The sequence below is a fragment of the Mustelus asterias genome, chromosome 16 (genome assembly GCF_964213995.1).
Source record: "Mustelus asterias chromosome 16, sMusAst1.hap1.1, whole genome shotgun sequence".
Taxonomy (NCBI): Eukaryota; Metazoa; Chordata; class Chondrichthyes; order Carcharhiniformes; family Triakidae; genus Mustelus; species Mustelus asterias.
This window is the reverse complement of record NC_135816.1, coordinates 40120813-40143156: the sequence shown is the minus strand read 5'-3', so window position 1 is coordinate 40143156 and position 22344 is coordinate 40120813. Positions and strand designations below refer to the sequence as shown.

Below are 22344 nucleotides of genomic sequence, written 5' to 3'. Positions count from 1 at the left end.
GCCTCTATTAAGTCACCTCTTAACCTTCTTCTCTCTAACGAAAACAACCTCAAGCCCCTCAGCCTTTCCTCATACGATTTTCCCACCATACCAGGCAACATCCTGGTAAATCTCCTCTGCACCCTTTCCAACGCTTCCACATCTTTCCTATAATACGGCGACCAGAACTGTACGCAATACTCCAAATGCGGCCGCACCAGAGTTTTGTACAGTTGCAGCATGACCCCATGGCTCCGAAACTCAATCCCTCTACCAATAAAAGCTAACACACCGTATGCCTTCTTAACAACCCTATCAACCTGGGTGCCATGATTGGGCCTCCCTCCTTCCTCCCCCACCCCCCCCCCCCCCTCCCACCCCCACCAGAGAATGATCGGGCCTCCATCCTTCCTCTCCCCCCCCCCACCAGAGAATGATCGGGCCTCCCTCCTCCCCCCCCCACCAGAGAATGATCTGACCCACCTCCCTCCTCCCCCCACCTCCCGTCCCCCACCAGAGAATGATCTGACCCACCTCCCTCCTCACCCCCGCCCCCCCATCACCGATCTGAGTTAGAGAGCCGCTGGAAGCTCTGAACTTACCTCTTCAGAAGCTGGAGCGTCCAAAGCAGACCTTTGTCGAGCATGTATGTTTCACGCCGAATCTGGATGCGCGAACGCGATGGTAAAGGGGGAAGTGCTGGTAAAGTTGGGCGGGCAGCCCATTAATTCAATTTAAATGCATTCAAATGCATTTAAATCGCCGGTGCGCCCGTTTCAGGCGCGGTTTGGATCGCGGCCATTTTTGGGCCTTGGTAAACTGGGCATCTGTGTGGGCACAGGCACAGATCATGCTAATCACCTCACACCTGAATTTACCAAGTTTCCGCGCCCGAAAACGGGAGCGACGCAATGGTAAAATCGAGCCTGTTATCTTTGTGTTCTCTTTCCACATCTGTTGTCAGACCTGCTGACATTTTCCAGCATTTTCTGTTTTTGCTCAGAATTCTTTGCCTTGTTCACTCTTTGGTCAGTGAGAAAAATTATAGTTGACAAGAACAGGCAAAATTAGCCAGTTCTTTCTTGGATAATGGCCAAGGTGACCACTGTCTCGTATTTTAGAGGATTGTCCCTCATTTTTAACATTTGTCCTGCATCCTGTAAGGACGTCTCTCTGGGCCTCCATTTCTCCGCATTTCTATTTGTGCCTCAAAATTTGAAAAGTTCTGGTCTCCAAAGCAGTGATGTGGGAGTCTCCTCTTGTCGCTCGAACAGACTGGACCAGGCACTCCTGCCAGGAAGAGAAGGAGCGAGGATGGTGTGAGATGAGGCTGCGCAGGAAATGTGTGATTAGTGGTGAAGGCATGAGTAAGCTCAACAAGGTAATAGCGGTGGGGAGCGGCGGGGCCAGACATGGGAGAAGGATAGAACTGAACAACTGACTCTGATAACACCCAGGGCTCTTCCAACTAATTTAAATATCTGCAGAGATTTGGGACAAAGCTGGGATGTTGTAGGAATGAATCATGGAATCATCGATTCCCTACAGTGCAGAGGGAGGCCTGCACCTACAACAACCCCACCCAGGCCCTACAACCGTAACCCCACGTATTTACCCTACTAGTCCCCCTGACACTGAGGTGCAATTTAGCACGGCCAATCAACCTAACCTGCACATCATTGGACTGTGGGAGGAAACCGGAGTATCCGGAGGAAACCCACGCAGACACAGGGACAACATGCAAACTCCACACAGTCATCCAAAGCTGGAATTGAACCATGATCCCTGGCACTGTGAAGCAGCAGTGCTAACCACTGCGCCACTGTGCTGCCCAAATAGGCATCATATCGATCACGTAAAGGCTAAACTGCAAGTAAGATGTTATTGCCAAATATCATGTTGTGGTATTTTTAAAAGAAAGGCTTGCAGACCACGAATGTACAAACAAACAAGAGCTTTATTAGAAAGGTGTTTATTCTACAGGCTGTTAGGATGGACTGCCCATTTGGGCGATGACATCATCAATGCATCACGTGATTGGACTCTTAAAAGTGATCTTGTTCCAACTAAGAACAAACATGAATACACATCACATTGTGAATTTGTAGCCTTTGCTGATCTAATTCTGGTCTGCTGAAAGCTGCAGTTTGAAAAGTATCTTAACAAGTAATTTCACTGTGAGGCTAGACATTTCCAAACTATTACAATCAAACATATAAGTTTAACTTAAATCCAAAAGACTGCGTCAGAAAAAACATATCATGCAAAATTTCATATTTACATCAAAGCTTTTATTGGGATCAATATGGCATGAACTGTAGGAATCATACAAAATGGTACATTAGCACAAATGATATATACATGAAAACACGGTTTACATCAGATAGTAGCTATTAAAACAATGTTCAAACTAGGTTGCACAAATAAAGCAACATTATTTCAATGAACATAGGGAAAAAATGCACCAAACAGTACCATTTCATGGAAAAACGTTATGGCTCCTCATCATGAGACAGGTCACACAGCCCTTGCACCCCCTTTCCACCATCGGTTGGTTCACTCCCTCAGGCCTGGTTGCGACACCGACTTGCATGGTTCAAGTGTTCCTTTCTTTCCTTAAAAGTTGGTTAGTTTGATAATGGAAACTCTGCTGCTGTAAGTACACAGATCAAGTTAAAGTTGATTAGTCTTCACCAGCAAACAATACTGCTTACATAGAGTGTGAGTCTGCACTGGCTGATTTTCCATCCATTTGCAATATGTAAAACTCTGGCCTGTAAATTACTGACCAGTACTTGTGAGTGGTGTACCTTATAACTGTGCTAGCTCAGGAAATAATTCCTCATGTCTCATCTTGGCTATGGAATGAAAATGTAACTAGGACTTCATTGTGTCCATCCCCCATTCAAAGTCCCCAAGTTCTGCTGGAAAAGTTTCCCTGATTATATACTTCCACTGGGGACCCTGTCCCATGTCAGGCGATAGGGTCTATAATAGAGCAACTCATCCACTGGTGAGCTTCTTCTTCTTAGATATTGCTTTGTGGTTAATCTGTGTCTCCAAGTGTGAAGAATTTCAGCCCCCAGTGCACCACTTTGACCATTGGTTCACTCTTCCCCTGCCTCACAAGTGAAGACCACTAAAGCCAGTTCTCAAGGCAACCAACAAGAGGTTGAGCTGTTAACAATTGTGCATCAAGTGTCAGGAAATTGTGGTGAACAGCAGAACATTTGGAGTACTGCGTACTAATTCTGGTCGCTCTGCTATAGGAAATGGAAAGGATGCAAAAAAGATTTACAAGGATGTTACCAGGATTGGAAGATTTGAAATATAAGGAGAGGTTGAATAGGCTGGGACTATTTTTCCCTGGAGTGTAGGAGGATGAGGGATGACCTTATAGAGGATTATAAAGTCATGAGGGGCATAGATAAGGTGAATAGCCAAGGTCTTTGCCCCAGGCAGCATAGGTTTAAGGCGAGAGGGGAAAGATTTTAAAAGGGACCCGAGGGGCAACATTTTCACACAGAGGGTGATGCGTATGTGGAATGAGCTGCTAGAGGATGTGGTAGAGGTGGTTACAATTATAACATTTAAAATGCATTTGGACAGGTACATAGACGGGAAAGGTTTCGAGGGATATGGGCCAAATGCAGGCAAATGGAACTAGTTCAGTTTGGGAAACCTGGTTGGCATGGACAAGTTGGGCTGAAGGGCCTGTTTACATACTGTATATCTTTATGACTCTAACCTAACTGACCATAATACAAGCACATTGTCAAAATTATCCTGATCACCCCATCACTGGTTCTACAACTTGGTGGTGCAGAGCAATAGGAATGCATCTTTCTGCCACAAACTATCCTGTATATTTATTCCAAAGTAGCCAGAATATCTAATCAATACACTCTAAAAACTTATCAGCAAGATTCTGAAACTTTAAGGCTCATCAGTATTCCCTCCTTGTGGATAAAAATGGTAACTGCACCCTGGAGGACTGTATGTACCTCGGAAGAAAATCTGATTAGACTGGTAGTTTCAGAAGATCAATTTAATCCTATTTAATAACACTATTGTAAAGAATTAAAATGTTGACGCAATGCTACTGGTTATTGAAAACAAATGGGAATGGGTTAAACAGTTTAGAAAACACATCTGCTCTCCACAGCCAAGCTCTTACATAGAATCAGGCTAGACCATGATAAATGATTTATTCTGTTAAGTGCAAAAGATGATTCCAAAGGTCATGAAATTTAGTACCACAGGAGGTCTGTCAGCATCTTGTCTGTGTTAGTTCTCAGAGCTATTCACAGCACCCTTTTGCTGCTTTTAAAAAACTTTTTCTTCTGCAGTTGGGGGAAGATTCATAGAAGCCCTACAGTGCAGAAGGAGGCCATTCAGCCCATCAAGTCTAAACCAGCTACAATCCCACCCAGGCCCTATTCCCTTAACCCCACATATTTACCCCGCTAATCCCTCGAACCTATGCATCCCGGGACACTAAAGCATGGCCAATGCATCTAACTTGCACATCTTTGGATGGAAACCGGAGCACATGGAGGAAACCCACGCAGACAGAGTGAACATGCAAACTCCACACAGACAATGACCCAAGCTGGAAATCGAACTCAGGTGCCTGAAGCTGTGATGCAGTGGTGCTAGCCACTGTGCCACCATGCCGCCGCCCCTTAAGGGATGAGGGAATTACAGGCACTTTTTAACTCTAGGATGAATGAAAACCATTGTTTATATCCTTGGAGAATGAAATGGAGTCCGTACAGGAAAAATTGCTACAAATCTTATAGATTTATTGAATGTAGAGGCTGATGGGGAAGAGAGTGAGGATGAGGGGAACTCTATCATTCTTTTGGAAGGGATGGGAGGAGTGAGGGCAGATGTGCGGGAAATGGGTTGGACATGGCTGATGACCCTGTCAATCACAGTGGGTGGAATCCTCAGTTGTGGAAAAAGGAAGACATATCAGAAGTGCTCTTGTAGAATCCCTACTGTGCAGAAGGAGACCATTCGGCCCATCGAGCCTGCACCAACTCTCTGACAGATCATCTCACCCAGGCCCTATCCCCATAACTCCACATATTTACTCCGCTAATCCCCCTAATCTACACACCTTGGGACACTAAGAGACGCCAGAGTACCCAGAGGAAACCCACGTAGACAGGGGGAGGACATGCAAACTACAGTCAACCAAGCCCGAAATTGAACCCAGGTCCCTGGTGCTGTGAGGTAGCAGTGCCAACCATGTGCCACTATGTTGCCTGCAACCTTCTTGTGGAAGGTTGCATTATCGAAACAGACGCGATGGAGATACTGAGAGAATGCAATGGAGCTCGTGCAGGTTGGAGGGCATGAGGAAGCTTGGTCATGGTAATTGTGGGAGTCACTTGGCTTATAATGATTATCAGTTGATAGCCTGCTCCCTGGAGATGGTGAAAGTGAGGGTGGGAAGAGTCAGAAATGAACTATGTGAAGGTGAGAGAAGGGTGGAAATTGGAAGTTTATTATGAAGTTTTCCAGTTCCTAGACGCATCCCGCCATAGTACCAAGCTTGATTGGCACAGAGGTGACAGGATGACTCAAGGTCAGTGTAGCAGGAACACATGTAGAGTTCCTTAGATAGTGCTTCCAAATGCTCGACCACAACGATCTAGATGGATAAGGGCAGCAGACAAACAGGAACACTACCACTTGACCTGAGCTTCCAGTTGTCTGCCATTTTAATTCTCCACCTTGCTCTCACATCCTTGTCCTGCTACAATGTTGCAAAGAAGCACAACACAATGTCGATGAACAGCATCCCATCTTTCGCTTAGGCACTTTATCCCCTTCTGGGCTGAACATTGAGTTCAACAATTTCAGACTGTAATTTCCATCTTGTATTTTTTTGTGTGTTCTGATCTCAATCTTGTTTTTGTGTCTTTGCTGTTGGACACAGCTGTTCATTATTCTGCTATTTACACCCACTCTTGCCAAATCTTTTGCTTCTTTACTGCAACCATTACCACTCCCATTATCTTTTTACCTTGAAATCTTTTGTCATATAACCTCTCTTGCCATCGACCCAATCACAAACCCTCCCTTTTGCTCCTCCTGCCCACTTTTTCATTTGAACAAAGCCTATTACATTCCTACCTTCCTTCGGGTCTGAAGAAAGGTCCTTGACCTGAAACATTAACTGTTGCTCCACCCATTGACGCTGTTAGACCTGCTGAGTACTGTTAAGTATTTCCGGTATTTTGTTGGTTTCATCTCAACACTAGCTGTTCCCAGTTCTGTGAAAAATGATAAAACTACCACCTGACACTTCCATGGGTTTCTGTTTCAGTTTCTCTTCCATGGCAACCAGATTACATGAGCATTTCTCTGAACTAAACTGTTTACCAGGGATTCACAGTCTCCTTTTCAGAACACTGTTTCACTTTAAGTCAAAGGTACATAGTAAAACATAGGCCAGGACTTTACACTCCCCCACAGGCAAGCTTTCAGGCAGATGGGAGCATGAAATTGAAGGGACGGTGTTATATTTCAGGTCAGAAACTCCAAAGTTTTTTTTTGAAGTCTGCCTGGATCATAAGTTTTGCAATTTGAATTTGGTTAGGGTAAGCATGAGGTGTTTCACTTCAGGTATGATTCAAATGACTCACTAGGGAGCTTTTATCAAATAAAGTTTATTTAAGAATTCAGTTAAAATGTATAGAAAGAAAATTAGCAACAACTTTTACCAATTACAAATAAGAAAAAAAACCCATGATATTGTATAACCCTTAACAGCTAATACCATTCCAACCAAACAAATCCCATAAACAAAACCCTTGCCAGAAGTTTAGCACAGAAAATACGAATGCTCATGTGATGCTGGAACTTAGTCCTTTGGTTGGATGCTGCAGTTCTCTTGATACACACATAACAGATAAGCTTGAAGTCAGAACACCATCCCAAAACACCAGGGCGAGACTCTAGTTACTAGCTAGCAAAACACCAACAGCAGACTTTTACTCCAGAAAGGCCAGGAGACCTGCTTCCAGCTAGCCTGCAGAATCTACAAGACCAGAGGGAGAGAGAGAGAAAACCTGCCCACCATTTGACAACCAGGACAGCTTCTGACTCTAAACCAAAACTGAAAATGAATCCTTGGGATTTTCTGGGGAGGAACCAACTGACTTTGACTTGTCAATCAATCTTTCCCCTTTCAATGCAGGGTCATAAAAATAATCCCAGAAAGTACCTGAGACTCAGAGTAAAAATAGACATAACCCCATTTAAACCATTGAAGCAGCAATAAAGGACTTCCAGCAGACAGTCGCCAACAATGAAAAAATCCAAAAGACCTGCTCAACTGCAGAGAACTTGATTAAAAAAAAACATTTCTTAAAGGTACACTAGCATCACAAAGAGATTCCCTCCAGATTCCTGCCTCCCATGACCATACAGTGATTTTAAGTTGGGGTGGGCAAGGCCTTGGACAGGAAGTCTGCCCTTGTCCCAGTTGAACCCTTAAATGGCCACTTAAGGACTATTTCCCACCCCGTTTCAATTGTTACGTTGGTGGGAAAATTGAACCTCCGTGGGGGAAGCTTGGGCAGAAAGGAGGTGGGGGAACCTTCATCAGAAGCCCTCTTCCCCCTTCTGAAGTAGGGTACTCCTCCCACCTCCTTAAGATCCAGTGGCCTCAGTATATTCAGCCCTTAGGCAAGACATCTTGGAGACATGAATGGTTTTTCTTCTGCGTCTGGTAGGACATCATCATCTGTAGTGTCGACAGCACTTTATTAACATTACAGGGAATCAACGTAGGTTGTAGGATGATTGAATTACAGGTGAAGGAAGACTTTTCACTGAAAGACTGATCCAAAATAGAAGAATGAAGAGAATTGAACTTTGGACTCTGAGGAACTTGTTGCTCCCTCAAAGGACTCCGGGAAGATGCTTCAGAAGAGGAATGGTCTTCAACTCCGGGAAAGACTGAGATAATTGTATCAAAAGCTGAAAAGGCATTGAAGATCTGAGATTTACTTCAATTGACTTGGACGATGAAGGAACAAAATGACAAACTTCCTGAAAGACTGTCAGGAAAAGAGATGATTTCCCAGTGATATTTTGGGGATGGGTTGCCGGGGGGGACGACCACCTATTTTGTAGGTAGTGGTGAGAGACCCACATTTCTCTCTGTACAAGGTTGCTCCACAATGAGCAATGGGAAGAATTGCTAAGAATATGGAGCCAAGACAGCCTCCAAATGACAAAGATGTGCGGGTTAGGTGAATTGGCCGTGCTAAATTGCTCCTTCATGTCAGGGGGACTAGCTAGGGTAAATGCATGGGGTTATGGGGATAGGGCTTAGGTGGAATTGCAGACCGACGGGCCGAATGGCCTCCTTCTGCACTGTAGGATTCTATGATCCTATCTTCCGTCATGACACCATTCCTGTAGTTAACCCACAAAGATGCTGAACAGGATTCTGCAGCTTCAGAAGTGCTAAAGATTCTGCTGCAGCTTCCGTGCTGATCTCCAGCTCTGAAGAGACAACTTTCAGCTGGGACTGAAGAATGGATGCTAATTGACTTTCACTTTGGGAAGGTACCAGCTCTGTAACAGTGTGATCCTCTTTGGACTCTAACCTGAACTCGGGCAAGGCGTTCTCCGTGGAACACTCTTCATGTACAACAGGAGATGATAAATTGGTAGATTCAGCAGAATGACAACTTAATGCTGCTCAGCCACTAACATCATAGCAGATTCTTCTAAAAAGACAATAGAATCGTCATAAGGCATATCCAACAATGGAAAAGATGAATCATTCTCTGGGTCCTCAACCTCCAAGAGATCACTCATCACTTGTGGAAGTGGACTTACAGTGCAACGTATCATGCCTATGCACAGGGCCCCATCCAGTGAGGGAACCCAATGCTGGCCGGTGACTTTGGGGCACCAATCAGAGCTCTGAATTTGCTGATAGGCTCAAGAAATACAAATGAGCCAATCACCAACCAATGCAGAGCAACATTGGGCTCTGATTGGTGGAGATCCCTTAGAGCGGGAAAACACATGAAGATCATTGAGAGTTCAGTGACTTTGGAGGAGAGCAGTAGTAATGAGGATCTCTAAAAATAGTTTTTTAAAACAGCAGCAGCCCAGGTTTCTTAACCAGGGCTGAGGAGGCCAGATAGCCAGGCAGGCAGCCTGAGCCAACATCAAGGTCGTAACTTTATCTTGAGGGGGTGCAAGCTTGAGGGGCAAATGAGTTGGGCAAGCCATGGCCGTCAGTCATCAAGGAGAGGTGCTGGGCGACTCCTGATCCCCACGCCAGGGCTGAGGAGGGTGGATGGGCAACCTAAATATAAAAGAAAGCAAGCCAATTTCTGAGCAGGGCCTGGGGCTAAGCAGGCACAGTGGTTAGCACTGCTGCCTCAGAGCGCCAGAGACCCAAGTTCAATTCCGGCCTTGGGTCACTGTCTGTGTGTTTGTTTGCATGTTCTCCCCGTGCCTGCGAGGGTTTCCTCTGGGTGCTCTGGTTTCCTCCCACAGTCTAAAGATGTGCGGGTCAGGTGGATTGGCCACGTTAAATAGCCCTTAGTGTCAGGGGATTAGCAGGGTAAATATATGGGATTACAGGGATGGGGTCTGGGTGGGATCATTGTCGGTGCAGGCTTGGTGGGCTGAATGGCCTCCTTCTGCACTGTAGGGATTGTATGATTCTATGAGGCCAGAGCAGGCTAAGCCAACAGTGAGCTTGCCTCGGTTGCGAAGGCTGAGGAAGAGTTGTCGGCAATCATTGAGAGGAATCATTGAGGGGAGTAGCGGGGTGACTCAACCAGGCCAGCAGCAAGGCTGGTGGGTAACGAACCGAGGGCGAAGGTGAGGCGAGGCGAGGACAGGCAGCAGGCAAGGCAGCCAGTGAGTGAACGTGTTTCCTGAGATCGTCGTCAAACTGAGGTGAGGTGTGAGGACCGAGGAGGCGTCGACGGTCATCGAGGGGAGTAGCGGGGTGACTCAAACAGACCAGCAGCAGGGCTGAGGCGAACAGGTGGGCAATGATCTGAGGGCGAAAGCGAGGTGAGGCCAATACAATGAGAATTTCAGAATCAATCGATTCATGTCCAAAAATTGAAAACTTTGATGCTGAAGTAGCTTCTCCTGATGCGAATTAATCTAAGGTTAAACATAAGAACTAGGAGTAGGAGTCGGCCATTTGGTTCCTCGAGCCTGCTCTGCCATTCAATAAAATCATGGCTGATCTTTTCATGGACTCAGCTCCACTTACCCACTCACCATAACACTTAATTCCTTTACTGTTCAAAAATGTATCTGTCCTTGCCTTAAAAACATACAACGAGGTAGCTTCAACTGCTTCACTGGGCAGGGAATTCCAGATTCACAACCCTTTGGGTGAAAAAGTTCCTCCTCAACTCAGTCCAAATCTGCTCCCCCTTATTTTGAGACCATGCCCCTAGTTCTGGTTTCACCCGCCAGTGGAAACAACTTCCCTGCTTCTATCTTATCTATTCCCTTCATAACTTTATATTTTTCTGTAAGATCCCCCCTCATTCTTCTAAATTCCAATGAGTATAGTCCCAATCTACTCAGTCTCTCCTCATAAGCCAATCCTCAACTCCAGAATCAACCCAGTGAATCTTCTCTGCACCCCCTCCAGTGCCAGTATATCCTTTCTCAAGTAAGGAGACCAAAACTGTACACAGTACTCCAGATATGGCCTCACCAGCACCTTATACAGCTGAAACATAAGAACATAGAACAGTACAGCACAGAACAGGCCCTTCGGCCCACGATGTTGTGCTGAGCTTTATTTCCATGTTTTTAAACTCCAACCCTCTAGCAATGAAGGACAAAATTCCATTTGCCTTCTTAATTACCTGTTGCACCTGCAAACCAACTTTTTATGATTCATGCACTAGGACACCCAGGTCCCTCTGCACAGCAGCATGCTGCAATTTTTTACCATTTAAATAATCGTCCATTTTGCTGTTGCTCCTACCAAAATGGGTGACCTCACATTTACCAACATTGTACTCCATCTGCCAGACCCTTGCCCACTCACTTAAACTATCTATATCCCTTTGCAGATGTTCAATGTCTTCTGCACACTTTGCTCTGCCACTCACCTTCATGTCATTTGCGAACTTTGACACACTACACTTGGTCCCCAACTCCAAATCATCTATGTAAATTGTAAACAATTGCGGTCCCAACACTGATCCCTGAGGCACACCACTAGTCACTGATCGCCAACCAGAAAAACACCCATTTATCCCCACTCTTTGCTTTGTTAGTTAACCAATCCTCTATCCATGCTAATACAGCACCTTTATCTTATGCAGCAGCCTTTTGTGCGGCACCTTGTTGAATGCCTTCTAGAAATCCAGATGCAGCACATCCACCGGTTTCCCCCATTGTCCATTGCACTCGTAATGTCCTCAAAGAATTCCACTAAATTAGTTAAACATGACCTGCCTTTCATGAATCCATGCTGTGTCTTCCCAATGGGACAATTTCTATCCAGGTGTCTCGCTATTTCGTCCTTAATGATAGACTCAAGTATTTTCCCTACTACATAAGTTAAGCTATCTGGCCTATAGTTACCCACCTTTTGTCTACCTCCTTTTTTAAACAGTGGCATCACATTTGCTGTTTTCCAATCTGCTGGAGCCATCCCAAAGTCCAGCGAATTTCAGTAAATTACCACGAGTGCATTTGTTATTTCCACACCATCTCTTTTAGTACCCTGGGATGCATTCCATCAGGGCCAGAAGACTTGTCTACCTTTAGCCCCATTAACTTACCTAACACTGCTTCTTTAGTGATAATGATCATTTCTAGATCCTAACCTGCTATAGCCTTCTTGCTATCAATTTTTGGCATGTTATTTTTGTCTTCCACTGTGAAGACCAACACAAAATACCTGTTCAATGCCTCAGCCATTTCCTCATTTCCTGTTATTAAATCCCCCTTCTCATCCTCTAAAGGACCAATGTTTACCTTAGCCATATGATAATATTCTATGACCAATGTTTACCTTAGCCACTCTTTTTCTTTTATTTATATTTGTAAAACCTTTCGCTATCTGTTTTTATATTCTGAGCTAGTTTACCCTCATAATCTTACTTTTATTTATAGCTTTTCTCGTGGCTTTCTGTTGCCCTTAAAGATTTCCAGGTGAGGCAGCCAGTGAGTGAGCCAACACATTTTCCAAGGTCATCATCAAACAGAAATGAGGTGCATGGGCTGAGGAGTTGCTGGCTGTAATCAAGGCGAGCAGTGGGGTGACTCAACCAGGCCAGCAAGGTTGAGGAGGACTGGGCAATGAGCCAAGGAGGCCAGATAACCAGTCAGGCAGTGAGCCAGCAGAACGGCGAGGTTGTTGAGTGAGCAGGGGCAATTTGAACCACAGGGATGAGGAAGATAAAAAAAAGTCTCTCTTTCAGAAAATCCGTTTGTTAAAATCAAAAAAGATCAAGTCAATATGAAGCAACTCTACCAATCTGGCAGTCAAAAGCGCAGAAAATTGAAGGGGAGGCAACGACGAAACTAGGCAAAAAGACAGTTTGTTATTTCACTTTAGAATGTTTGAAGTGTTGAGCAGTACGCAAACTGTAATCCACCAAAAGTGTGGGTGGATTATCTGATGACTTTGACATGCCGATTTCCAAAGTTACTTTGCCTGAAAAAGTATGAACAAGAATTTCAAGGAAACAAAAAATTGGACTCTGAAAATGGGAATGGAACTACAAGATACTGCTGATTCTTCTGCTGCTGAAGTGAGGGAAGAAACCTACACTGAAGACATTGCCTTATGGCCAAAGTCTGTTTCGTTGGGTACGATGGACTATTTCATCCTAAATGAATCAGAAAACACAGGTAACATGGAAAATTTGAGATAAGAGTTTGAGGTTGGAGGCCGAAAGCAGGTTAGAAATCTTCATAAATCCCATTTTCTGAGGGTGAATAGAAATGGGATGACAGACACTAGAAATTGATTTTTTTGGGAAACATTTAAGGCCATCTACTGTTATGTTTGCAAATTATTCCATGACCCTAATAAAAGGAAACAAGCATTTGTTGATGGGTACTCTAACTGGAGAAATGTCGGAAGAGATCTTGCTGATCATTAAACTTCCAAAGCTCATATTAAAGCTATGTGTGCATCCGTTCAAAGATGTAAATTATCTGGAAGAATTGATTCTGTGTTATCGGCTAAATTTGAAAAGGAGTGTTCTTACTGGAGGAAAGTGCTGAGATGTGTTCATAGAAGCCCTAAGTGCAGAAGGAAGCCTTTCAGCCCATCAAGCCTGCACTGACAACAATCCAACCCAGGCCCTATCCCTGTAACCCCACGTGTTTACCTTACTACTCCTGACACTAAGGGGAAATTTGGCATGGCCAATCAACCTAACCTGCACCTCTTTGGAGTGTGGTAAGAAACCAGAGCCCCCGGAGGAAACTCAGGCAGATATGGGGAGAACGTGCAAACTCCACATGGACAGTCACCCAAGGCCGGAATTGAACCCAGGTCCCCGGTGCTGTGAGGCAGCAAAGCTAACCACTATGCCACCGTGCCACAGTCAAACTGCGGGTTAGGTGCATTGGCCACACTAAATTGCCCCTTAGTGTCCCAGGATGCGCAGGTTAGAGGGATTAGCAGGGTAAATATGTGGGTTACAGGGATAGGGCCTAGGCGGGATTGTTGTCTGTGCAGACTTGATGGGCCAAATGGCCTCCGACTGCACTGTAGGGTTCTATGATACTTTGGGACTACCTCTAAGAAGACATGATGAGTTATCACTGTCAACTTGAAGAGGTAATTTTTTAGCCTGCCTTGAAATCTCAGCGAATTTGACGAGCTTCTCAAAGAGCATTTGAAAAGTTATCAATACTGTGGCTCAGGGAAGACCAACTTTTTAATGCACAGTATCTACGATGCCTTCATCATTCTAATGCAGAGCGACTCAGAAATTAATTCACTAGTTAAGTTAAAGAAGACAAATACTATTCCATAATAGTTGATTCAAAACCAGATGTGAGTCATGTGGACCAATTAACATTAATTTTAAGATATGTGACCAGCAATAGTGAAGTTGTAGAGCGATTTCTCCATTTTGTCCAGCTACTGGCAGGGTAGCACAGTGGTTAGCACTGCTGCTTCACAGCTCGAGGGACCTGGGTTCGATTCCCAGCTTGGGTCACTGTCTGTGTGCAGTTTGCACATTCTCCTTGTGTCTGCGTGGGTTTCCTCCAGGTGCTCCGGTTTCCTTCCACAGTCCAAAGATGTGTGGGTTAGGTTAATTGGCCATGCTAAAAATTGCCCTTAGTGTCCTGAGATTAGTGGGTAAATGTGTGGGGATATGGGGGTGGGGCCTGGGTGGGATTGTGGTCGGTGCAGACTCGATGGGCCGGGTGGCCTCTTTCTGTACTATAGAGTTTCTATGATACAATCCCCCATTTCTGATGGTCTGGAGACAACGATTTTGGAAATAATTGAAAGTTTAGGTTTGGATATCAAAAATAGTTGTGGGCAGAGCTTTGATAAGGCCGCAAACATCACAGGAGAATATTCAGGTCTACAAGCAAGATTAAACAATACAAGCTCCTGTGCATCTTTTGTCAACTGCTCCCTGATACAACTGGATGTGTACTCTCACTCCAAAAACATCTGAGAATTAAAAGTTGCCATGTTGACTTCCCACTGGATATGATAAATGTTGGTTGTTTACACTTTGGAAAATTCCAGTCTATCCCTCTACAGGTATGGGTTCTACCCTGTATGTTCCCCAATTTGTTATGATTCCCACTGAGGCTGATAACTTTTTAAGAGATGAATTTGCCAAATGACCTATGAAAATAAATCAATGGACAAGATTTCATATTAAAGACTTTTACTGGAACAAACTATAATCAAATTAGTTAACAGGAAACTGATACATCAGGATAAAGACAAGTTTTGCATTAACTAACACAACCAATATATGTCTTACAAAATACTTTTGCTCCACCCCCTACTTCTGGCAGATATGTATATTAAAGAAACAGTTCCAACAATACTCCCAGTTCTCCAGCGAGCTTCACCACTCCCTCCATGGCAGGGTGAAACTACCAGTGTCCTTCAGTGATCATTCCAATCTGCCTGAGTTTTCACAGATATTCTTATCACCAGCAAGGTACACCTTGACAAACCCCCCTTTTGTTAAGGTCACTAGTCGTGGCGATTCAGAATTTCAAAGATTCCTGTATCCAACCCCTTTAAATAGCTTAGTTCACTCTGGTAAAACTATTTCCTCCATAGAGATTTACTTCTCCAACTATCCCATAATCACTCTATGAACTCATCATACAGCTTACCTTTGCCAATCTGATCTGTCCAATCTATATGTAGATTAACATTACCCATGATTGGCACTGTACCTTTCTCACAAGACCCCATTCTCACAAGCTTCCTGCATACCCCATCCTACAGTGTGGTTACTGTTAGGGAGGCCTATAAATCACTCCCACAAGTGACTTCCTACCTTTACTATTTCTAATCTCTACCCAAACTGATTCTACCTCTTCCCCTCCAGAATTAAGATCATCCTTAATTATAGAACTACCCCTCCACTCCTGTCCTTCTTAAATGTCACGTACCTTTGAATATTCAGTCTTTGTCATCCTGCAGCCATGTCTATATAATAGCTATCAGATCATATTCATTTATTTCTACTTGTGTTGGCAATTCATTTGATTTGTTATGAATTCTACATGCGTTCAGAAATAGGCAACCCTTGGATTTATGATACAATTGGTTCCTCAAAACCACGTCGTAAGCGGAAACTTCATAAGTTAGCACCGGTTTTCCCATCGGAACAATGTGATAAATGGGAAATTGGTTGCTGAACTAAGGCATGATACCCTATTTTCACTGAATAGTTGAAAGGTTTGTGAAATCTTGCTTCAGTATGACTGCCTTACAGTAGTGTATTTCCCATGATGTAATAATGCCTACACTTTCAAAGACATCTTAGACTATGTCTAAGAAACAATTTGCCCATCTGAGGTAATGAAAGGCAGAAGATAGCAGTTGGTGAAGATCAACTCTGCTCAGCTCTGATGAAGGGTCACAGAATCAGAATCCCTACAGTGCAGGAGGAGGCCATTTGGCCCATCGTGCCTGCACCGACAACAATCCCACCCAGGCCCTATCCCCGTAACCCCATGTATTTACCCTATCAGTCCCCCTGACACTGAGGGGCAATTTAGCATGGCCAATCAACCTAACCTGCACATGTTTGGACTGTGGGAGGAAACCGGAGCACCTGGGGGAAACCCGTGCAAACTCCACACAGACAGTGACCAAGGCCAGAATTGAATTGGCGATGTGAGGCAGTAGTGCTAACCACGGTGCCATCATGCCAGACTCGAAACATTAACTCTATTCTCTCTCCACAGATGCTGTTAGGCCTACTGAGCTTTTCCAGCATTTTCTGTTTTCCTTTTAGATTCTGGTATCCGCAGTAACTTGCTTTAATATTATGGTAAAGACCAACTGTTTGCCGGTGTGGCATCACAAAGTCAAAAATGGCATTGCATAGTTGAAACTGGGGGCGGGATTTTATAGCCTCACGCGACCCGAGACTGGAAAATCTCATCTGAGGTCAACAGACATTTCTATTGTCCGCCCCTCGCCCACTCTGATTCTGAGGCGGGCAGGGAGGTAGAATTCTGGTGTGAGCGGCAATTTATAAATGTTGTAAATGCGGTTTGTTCCAACATTGCAAAGTTGACTACCTGTACAGAGCCTTTAGTTCAGTCTTTTTACTTTTTTTATAGCCTCTAGCCTCATCTGCTGTTAGTCTTTATACCCATCCTGCCACACTGTTCATCATTTCACTTATTCTTCCTACCTTGCTCTTTTGCCTTGCCTTCTCTAATTAATTTATCACATCTTCCCAAACTTGATCCCTTACCCCTCCTATTTAGTTTAAAGCCCTCTCTATTGCCCTAATTATAAAACTCGTCAGAACACTTGTGCCAGCACGGTTCACGTGAAGACCATCCCAAAGTTACATTTCCCTCCTTCCCCAGTACTGGTGCCAGTGCCATGAATCAAAATTCCTCGCTTCCACACCAATCTTTGTTATTTAACTCCCTCATCTGATTTACTCTACACCAATTTGCTTGTGGCTCAGATAATAATCCAGAGATTATTACCTTTGAGGTTCTGCTTTCTAATTTAGCTCCTAGCTGCTCATACTCCCTCAGTAGAATCTGTCTTCATTCTACCTATAAAGAGAGAAAAGTCCTGACATCTTGAGTCCAGATGAAAGGGTCATCTGGACTCGAAATGTCAGCTCTTTTCTCCCCTTACAGATGCTGCCAGACCAGCTGAGATTTTCCAGCTTTTTCTCCAACATCTGCAGTAATTTGCTTTTATTCATTCTACCCATGTTGTTGGTACCCACATGGACAATGACTACTAGATCCCAGGAACTCCCACCTTCTGCAATAACACATCACCTGCCCTGCCATTGTAATTGTGTGTGTTAATTAATTAATTCTAAATTAATTTATAATCAACACTGTATAATCAATAAACTGCTACACCTAATAACCTTTAGTACTGCTAGTAAACTTGCCTACAATTAATAAAACCTTACAATATGAATAAATTACATGTTTTGAAGATAAATGAGCAAAATATTCACCAACCAAACACTTAGCTGTTTTCCTGTGGTGTCACACTTTAATTTCTCTCTGAATGTGGCTGCTCTATTCTGGAGCCACAGATTGGACTAGATTGGAGGCTGGATGGCTGGTTTGTGATACAGAGTGACACCAGCAGCACGGGTTCGATTCCCTTAACGGCTGAGGACATTCAAGGTCTGCCTTCTCGACCTTGACCTCTGCCTCAGATGTGGTGATCCTCAGGTTAAAATCACCAGTCAGCTCTCCCCCTCAAAGGGGAGATCAGTCTATGGTCATCTGGGACTATGGCGACTTGATCTTTACTGCCTGGGTCCTCCTTTCCCTTGCCCTCTAGGTGATCTTTTTTTGCAAAAATATACTTTATTCATAGAATATCTGATAGAACATTACAAACATTCCACCACATGGCCACCACACAAAGTGCAATAATATTCAGGTTCTTTACATGCATCAAGTTACACTATGACATGATTTAATATCATAAAAGAAACATTACAGCCATTTCAAATGATCTTTACAAATAGTGCAAAGGTATTTAAAGGTTGTCTACATAGAACAAGTTGCTCTCCAAATGAGATACATGTAATATTCATCGTAATCATTCAGAGAGTCAGTTGGCCCAAGGGGTTCTGCACCCCTCAGTTCACTGTGGTTGAAAGGTCTTGCGACAACGACCTTCCCCATTGCGCCTCTGTGGCAACTGCCCCAAGCTTTAGTGCATCCCTCAGCACGTAGTCCTGGACTTTGGAATGTGCCAGTCTGCAACACTCGGTCGAGAATAACTCCTTGCACTGGAAGACCAACAAGTTTCGGGCAGACCAAAGAGCATTTTTCGCCCAGTTGATGATCCTCCAGCAACATCTGATGCTCGTCTTGGAATCCGACCCTGGGAACAGCCCGTAGAGCACAGAGTCCTGTGTCACAGAGCTGCTCAGGATGAGTCTCAACAAAAACCACCTCACCTCTCCAGATTTTCTTTGCAAAGGCACATTCCAGTCTCTTCCCCACCAGTCACCTCAAAGGCAACATGCAGATGGGGTGAGACTCTTTATTTATTTTTTAGTATCACAAGTAGGCTTACATTAACATGCAAAGACGTTACTGTGAAAATCTCCCAGTCACCACACTCAGGTGCCTGTTCAGGTATATGGAGGGAGAATTTAGCATAGAACATAACAGCGCAGTACAGGCCCTTCGGCCCTCGATGTTGCGCCGACCTGTGAAACTAATCTAAAGCCCATCTAACCTATACTATTCCAATATCATCCATATGTTTATCCAATGACCATTTAAATGCCGTTAATGTTGGCGAGTCCACTACTGTTGCAGGCAGGGCATTCCACGCCCTTACTACTCTGAGTAAAGAACCTACCTCTGACATCTGTCCTATATCTATCACCCCATAATTTAAAGCTATGTCCCCTCGGGCTAGCCATCCGAAGAAAAAGGCTCTCACTGTCCACCCTATCCAATCCTCTGATCATCTTATATGCCTCTATTAAGTCACCTCTTAACCTTCTCTCTTAACGAAAACAGCCTCAAGTCCCTCAGCCTTTCCTCATAAGACCTTCCCACCATACCAGGCAACATCCTGGTAAATCTCCTCTGCACCCTTTCCAATGCTTCTACATCCTTCCTATAATGCGGCGACCAGAACTACGCAATACTCCAAGTGCGGCTGCACCAGAGCTTTGTACAGCTGCAACATGACCTCATGGCCCCGAAACTCAATCCCTCTACCAATAAAAGCTAACACACCATACGCCTTAACAACCCTGGGTGCCAACTTTCAGGGATCTATGCACATGGACACCAAGATCTCTCTGCTCATCCACACTACCAAGTATCTTACCATTAGCCCAGTACTCTGTATTCCTGTTACTCCTTCCAAAGTGAATCACCTCACACTTTTCCGCATTAAATTCCATTTGCCACCTCTCAGCCCAGCTCTGCAGTTTATCTATGTCCCTCTGTAACCTGCAACATCCTTCTGCACTGTCCACAACTCCACCGACTTTAGTGTCATCCGCAAATTTACTAACCCATCCTCCTACACCCTCATCATTATAAAAAAGACAAACAGCAGTAGCCCCAAAACAGATCCTTGCGGTACACCACTAGTAACTGAACTCCAGGATGAACATTTCCCATCAACCACCACCCTGTCTTCTTACAGCTAGCCAATTCCTGATCCAAACCGCTAAATCACCCTCAATCCCATGCCTCCGTATCTTCTGCAATAGCTTACCGTGGGGAACCTTATCAAACGCTTTACTGAAATCCATATATACCACATCAACTGCTTTACCCGTATCCACCTCTTTGGTCACCTTCTCAAAGAACTCAATAAGGTTTGTGAGGCACGACCTAACCTTCACAAAACCGTGTTGACTATCCCTAATCAAATTATTCCTTTCTAGATAATTATAAATCCTATCTCTTATAATCCTTTCCAAAACTTTGCCCACAACAGAAGGCTCACTGGTCTATAATTACCAGGGTTGTCTCTACTCCCCTTCTTGAACAAGGGGAGAACTTTTGCTATTTTCCAGTCTTCTGGCACTATTCCTGTATGTGGAGATGCCGGCGTTGGACTGGGGTAAACACAGTAAGAAGTTTAACAACACCAGGTTAAAGTCCAACAGGTTTATTTGGTAGCAAAAGCCACACAAGCTTTTGGAGCTCCAAGCCCCTTCTTCAGGTGGGTGGGAATTCTGTTCACAAACAGGGCATATAAAGACACAGACTCAATTTACATGAATAATGGTTGGAATGCGAATACTTACAGCTAATCAAGTCTTTAAGATACAAACAACGTGAGTGGAGAGAGCATCAAGACAGGCTAAAAAGGTGTGTATTGTCTCCAGACAAGACAGCCAGTGAAACTCTGCAGGTCCAGGCAAGCTGTGGGGGTTACAAATAGTGTGACATGAACCCAATATCCCGGTTGAGGCCGTCCTCGTGTGTGCGGAACTTGGCTATCCGTTTCTGCTCAGCGACTCTGTGCCGTCGTGTGTCGTGAAGGCCCTGTTTGTGAACAAAATTCCCACTCACCTGAAGAAGGGGCTTGGAGCTCCGAAATCTTGTGTGGCTTTTGCTACCAAATAAACCTGTTGGACTTTAACCTGGTGTTGTTAAACTTCTTACTATTCCTGTAGACAATGACGACATAAAGATCAAAGCCAAAGGCTCTGTAATCTCCTCCCTAGCTTCCCAGAGAATCCTAGGATAAATCCCATCCAGCCCAGGGGACTTATCTATTTTCACTTTCCAGAATTGCTAACACCTCCTCCTCATGAACCTCAATCCCGTCTAGTCTAATAGCCTGTATCTCAGTATTCTCCTCGACAACATTGTCTTTTTCTTGTGTGAATACTGACAAAAAATATTCATTTAGCGCCTCTCCTATCTCTTCAGACTCCACGCACAACTTCCCACTACTGTCCTTGACTGGCCCTAATCTTACCCGAGTCATTCTTTTATTCCTGACATACCTACAGAAAGCTTTAGGGTTTTCCTTGATCCTACCTGCCAAAGACTTCTCATGTCCCCTCCTGGCTCCTCTTAGCTCTCAGTTTAGGTCCTTCCTGGCTAACTTGTAACTCTCAAGCACCCTAACTGAGCCTTCCTGTCTCCTCTTTACATAAGTCTCCTTCTTCCTCTTCACAAGAGATTCAACTTCTTTAGTAAACCACGGTTCCCTCGCTTGACCACTTCCTGCCTGCCTGACAGGTACATACTTATCAAGGACACGCAGTAGCTGTTCCTTGAACAAGCTCCACATTTCAATTGTGCCCATCCCCTGCAGTTTCCTTCCACATCCTATGCATCCCAAATCACGCCTAATCGCATCATAATTTCCTTTCCCCCAGCTATAACTCTTGACCTGCGGTATATATCTATCCCTTTCCATCGCTAAAGTAAACGTAATCAAATTGTGGTCACTATCACCAAAGTGTTCACCTACCTCCAAATCTAACTTTAGCATGGCCAATGCACCTAACCAGCTCATCTTTCGGACTGTGGGAAGAAACCGGCGCGTCTGGAGGAAATCCACGCAGACACAGGGAGAGCGTGCAAACTCCGCATAGACAGGGAACTGAACCCAAGCCGGGAATTGAACCCAGGTCCCTGGCGCTGTGAGGCAGCAGTGCTAACCACTGAGCCACCATGCCGCTCCCAAACCCAGGTACGTAGGAAGCATGTGATGGAGAGGGCCTTTCTTACCACCTGCCAAGCTAGGTCTTGGTGCTGGTTTGAAAGTTCTGGTGATGAGGCATTCTGCCAAATAACATAGAGCCTGTTGGGTGGTTCCCTAAGCAGACTCAGTCATCTCCTTTTCTCGCAGGGCCTCTCGGACATTCCATGCAGACCACTGCCTGATGGACTTGTGCTCAAAGGTGCTTCTGAAAATAAATGTTTCCATGAGAGACAGGTGGTATGGCAGAATCCACCTACTTGGAGCATTCTGCGGAAGCGTGGACAGACCCATCCTTTGCAACACAGGGAACAGGTAGAACCTTGGTACATAGTGACACTTGGTGTTTGCATACCAAGGATCTAGCATATCTTGATGTGGCCACACACAAAGGTGGCCATCAGAATTAGGGTGATGTTGGGCACATTCCTCCCCCTCCCTTATCTAGAGGTTTGAACATT

General features: G+C 44.6%; 1 protein-coding gene across 2 annotated transcripts in view; it reads right to left on the bottom strand.

Moving 5' to 3' along the window:
- Window positions 1–1918: 1918 nt before the first annotated feature.
- hnrnph1l (heterogeneous nuclear ribonucleoprotein H1, like) overlaps window positions 1919–22344 on the bottom strand; it is a 51069-nt gene continuing 30643 nt past the window's right edge. For both annotated transcript variants that reach the window (XM_078231005.1, XM_078231006.1), the window contains one exon: window positions 1919–2632. In XM_078231005.1, the coding sequence (XP_078087131.1) occupies window positions 2607–2632 (26 nt within the window). In that variant the 3' untranslated portion in view covers window positions 1919–2606. The remainder of the gene's footprint in view (window positions 2633–22344) is intronic.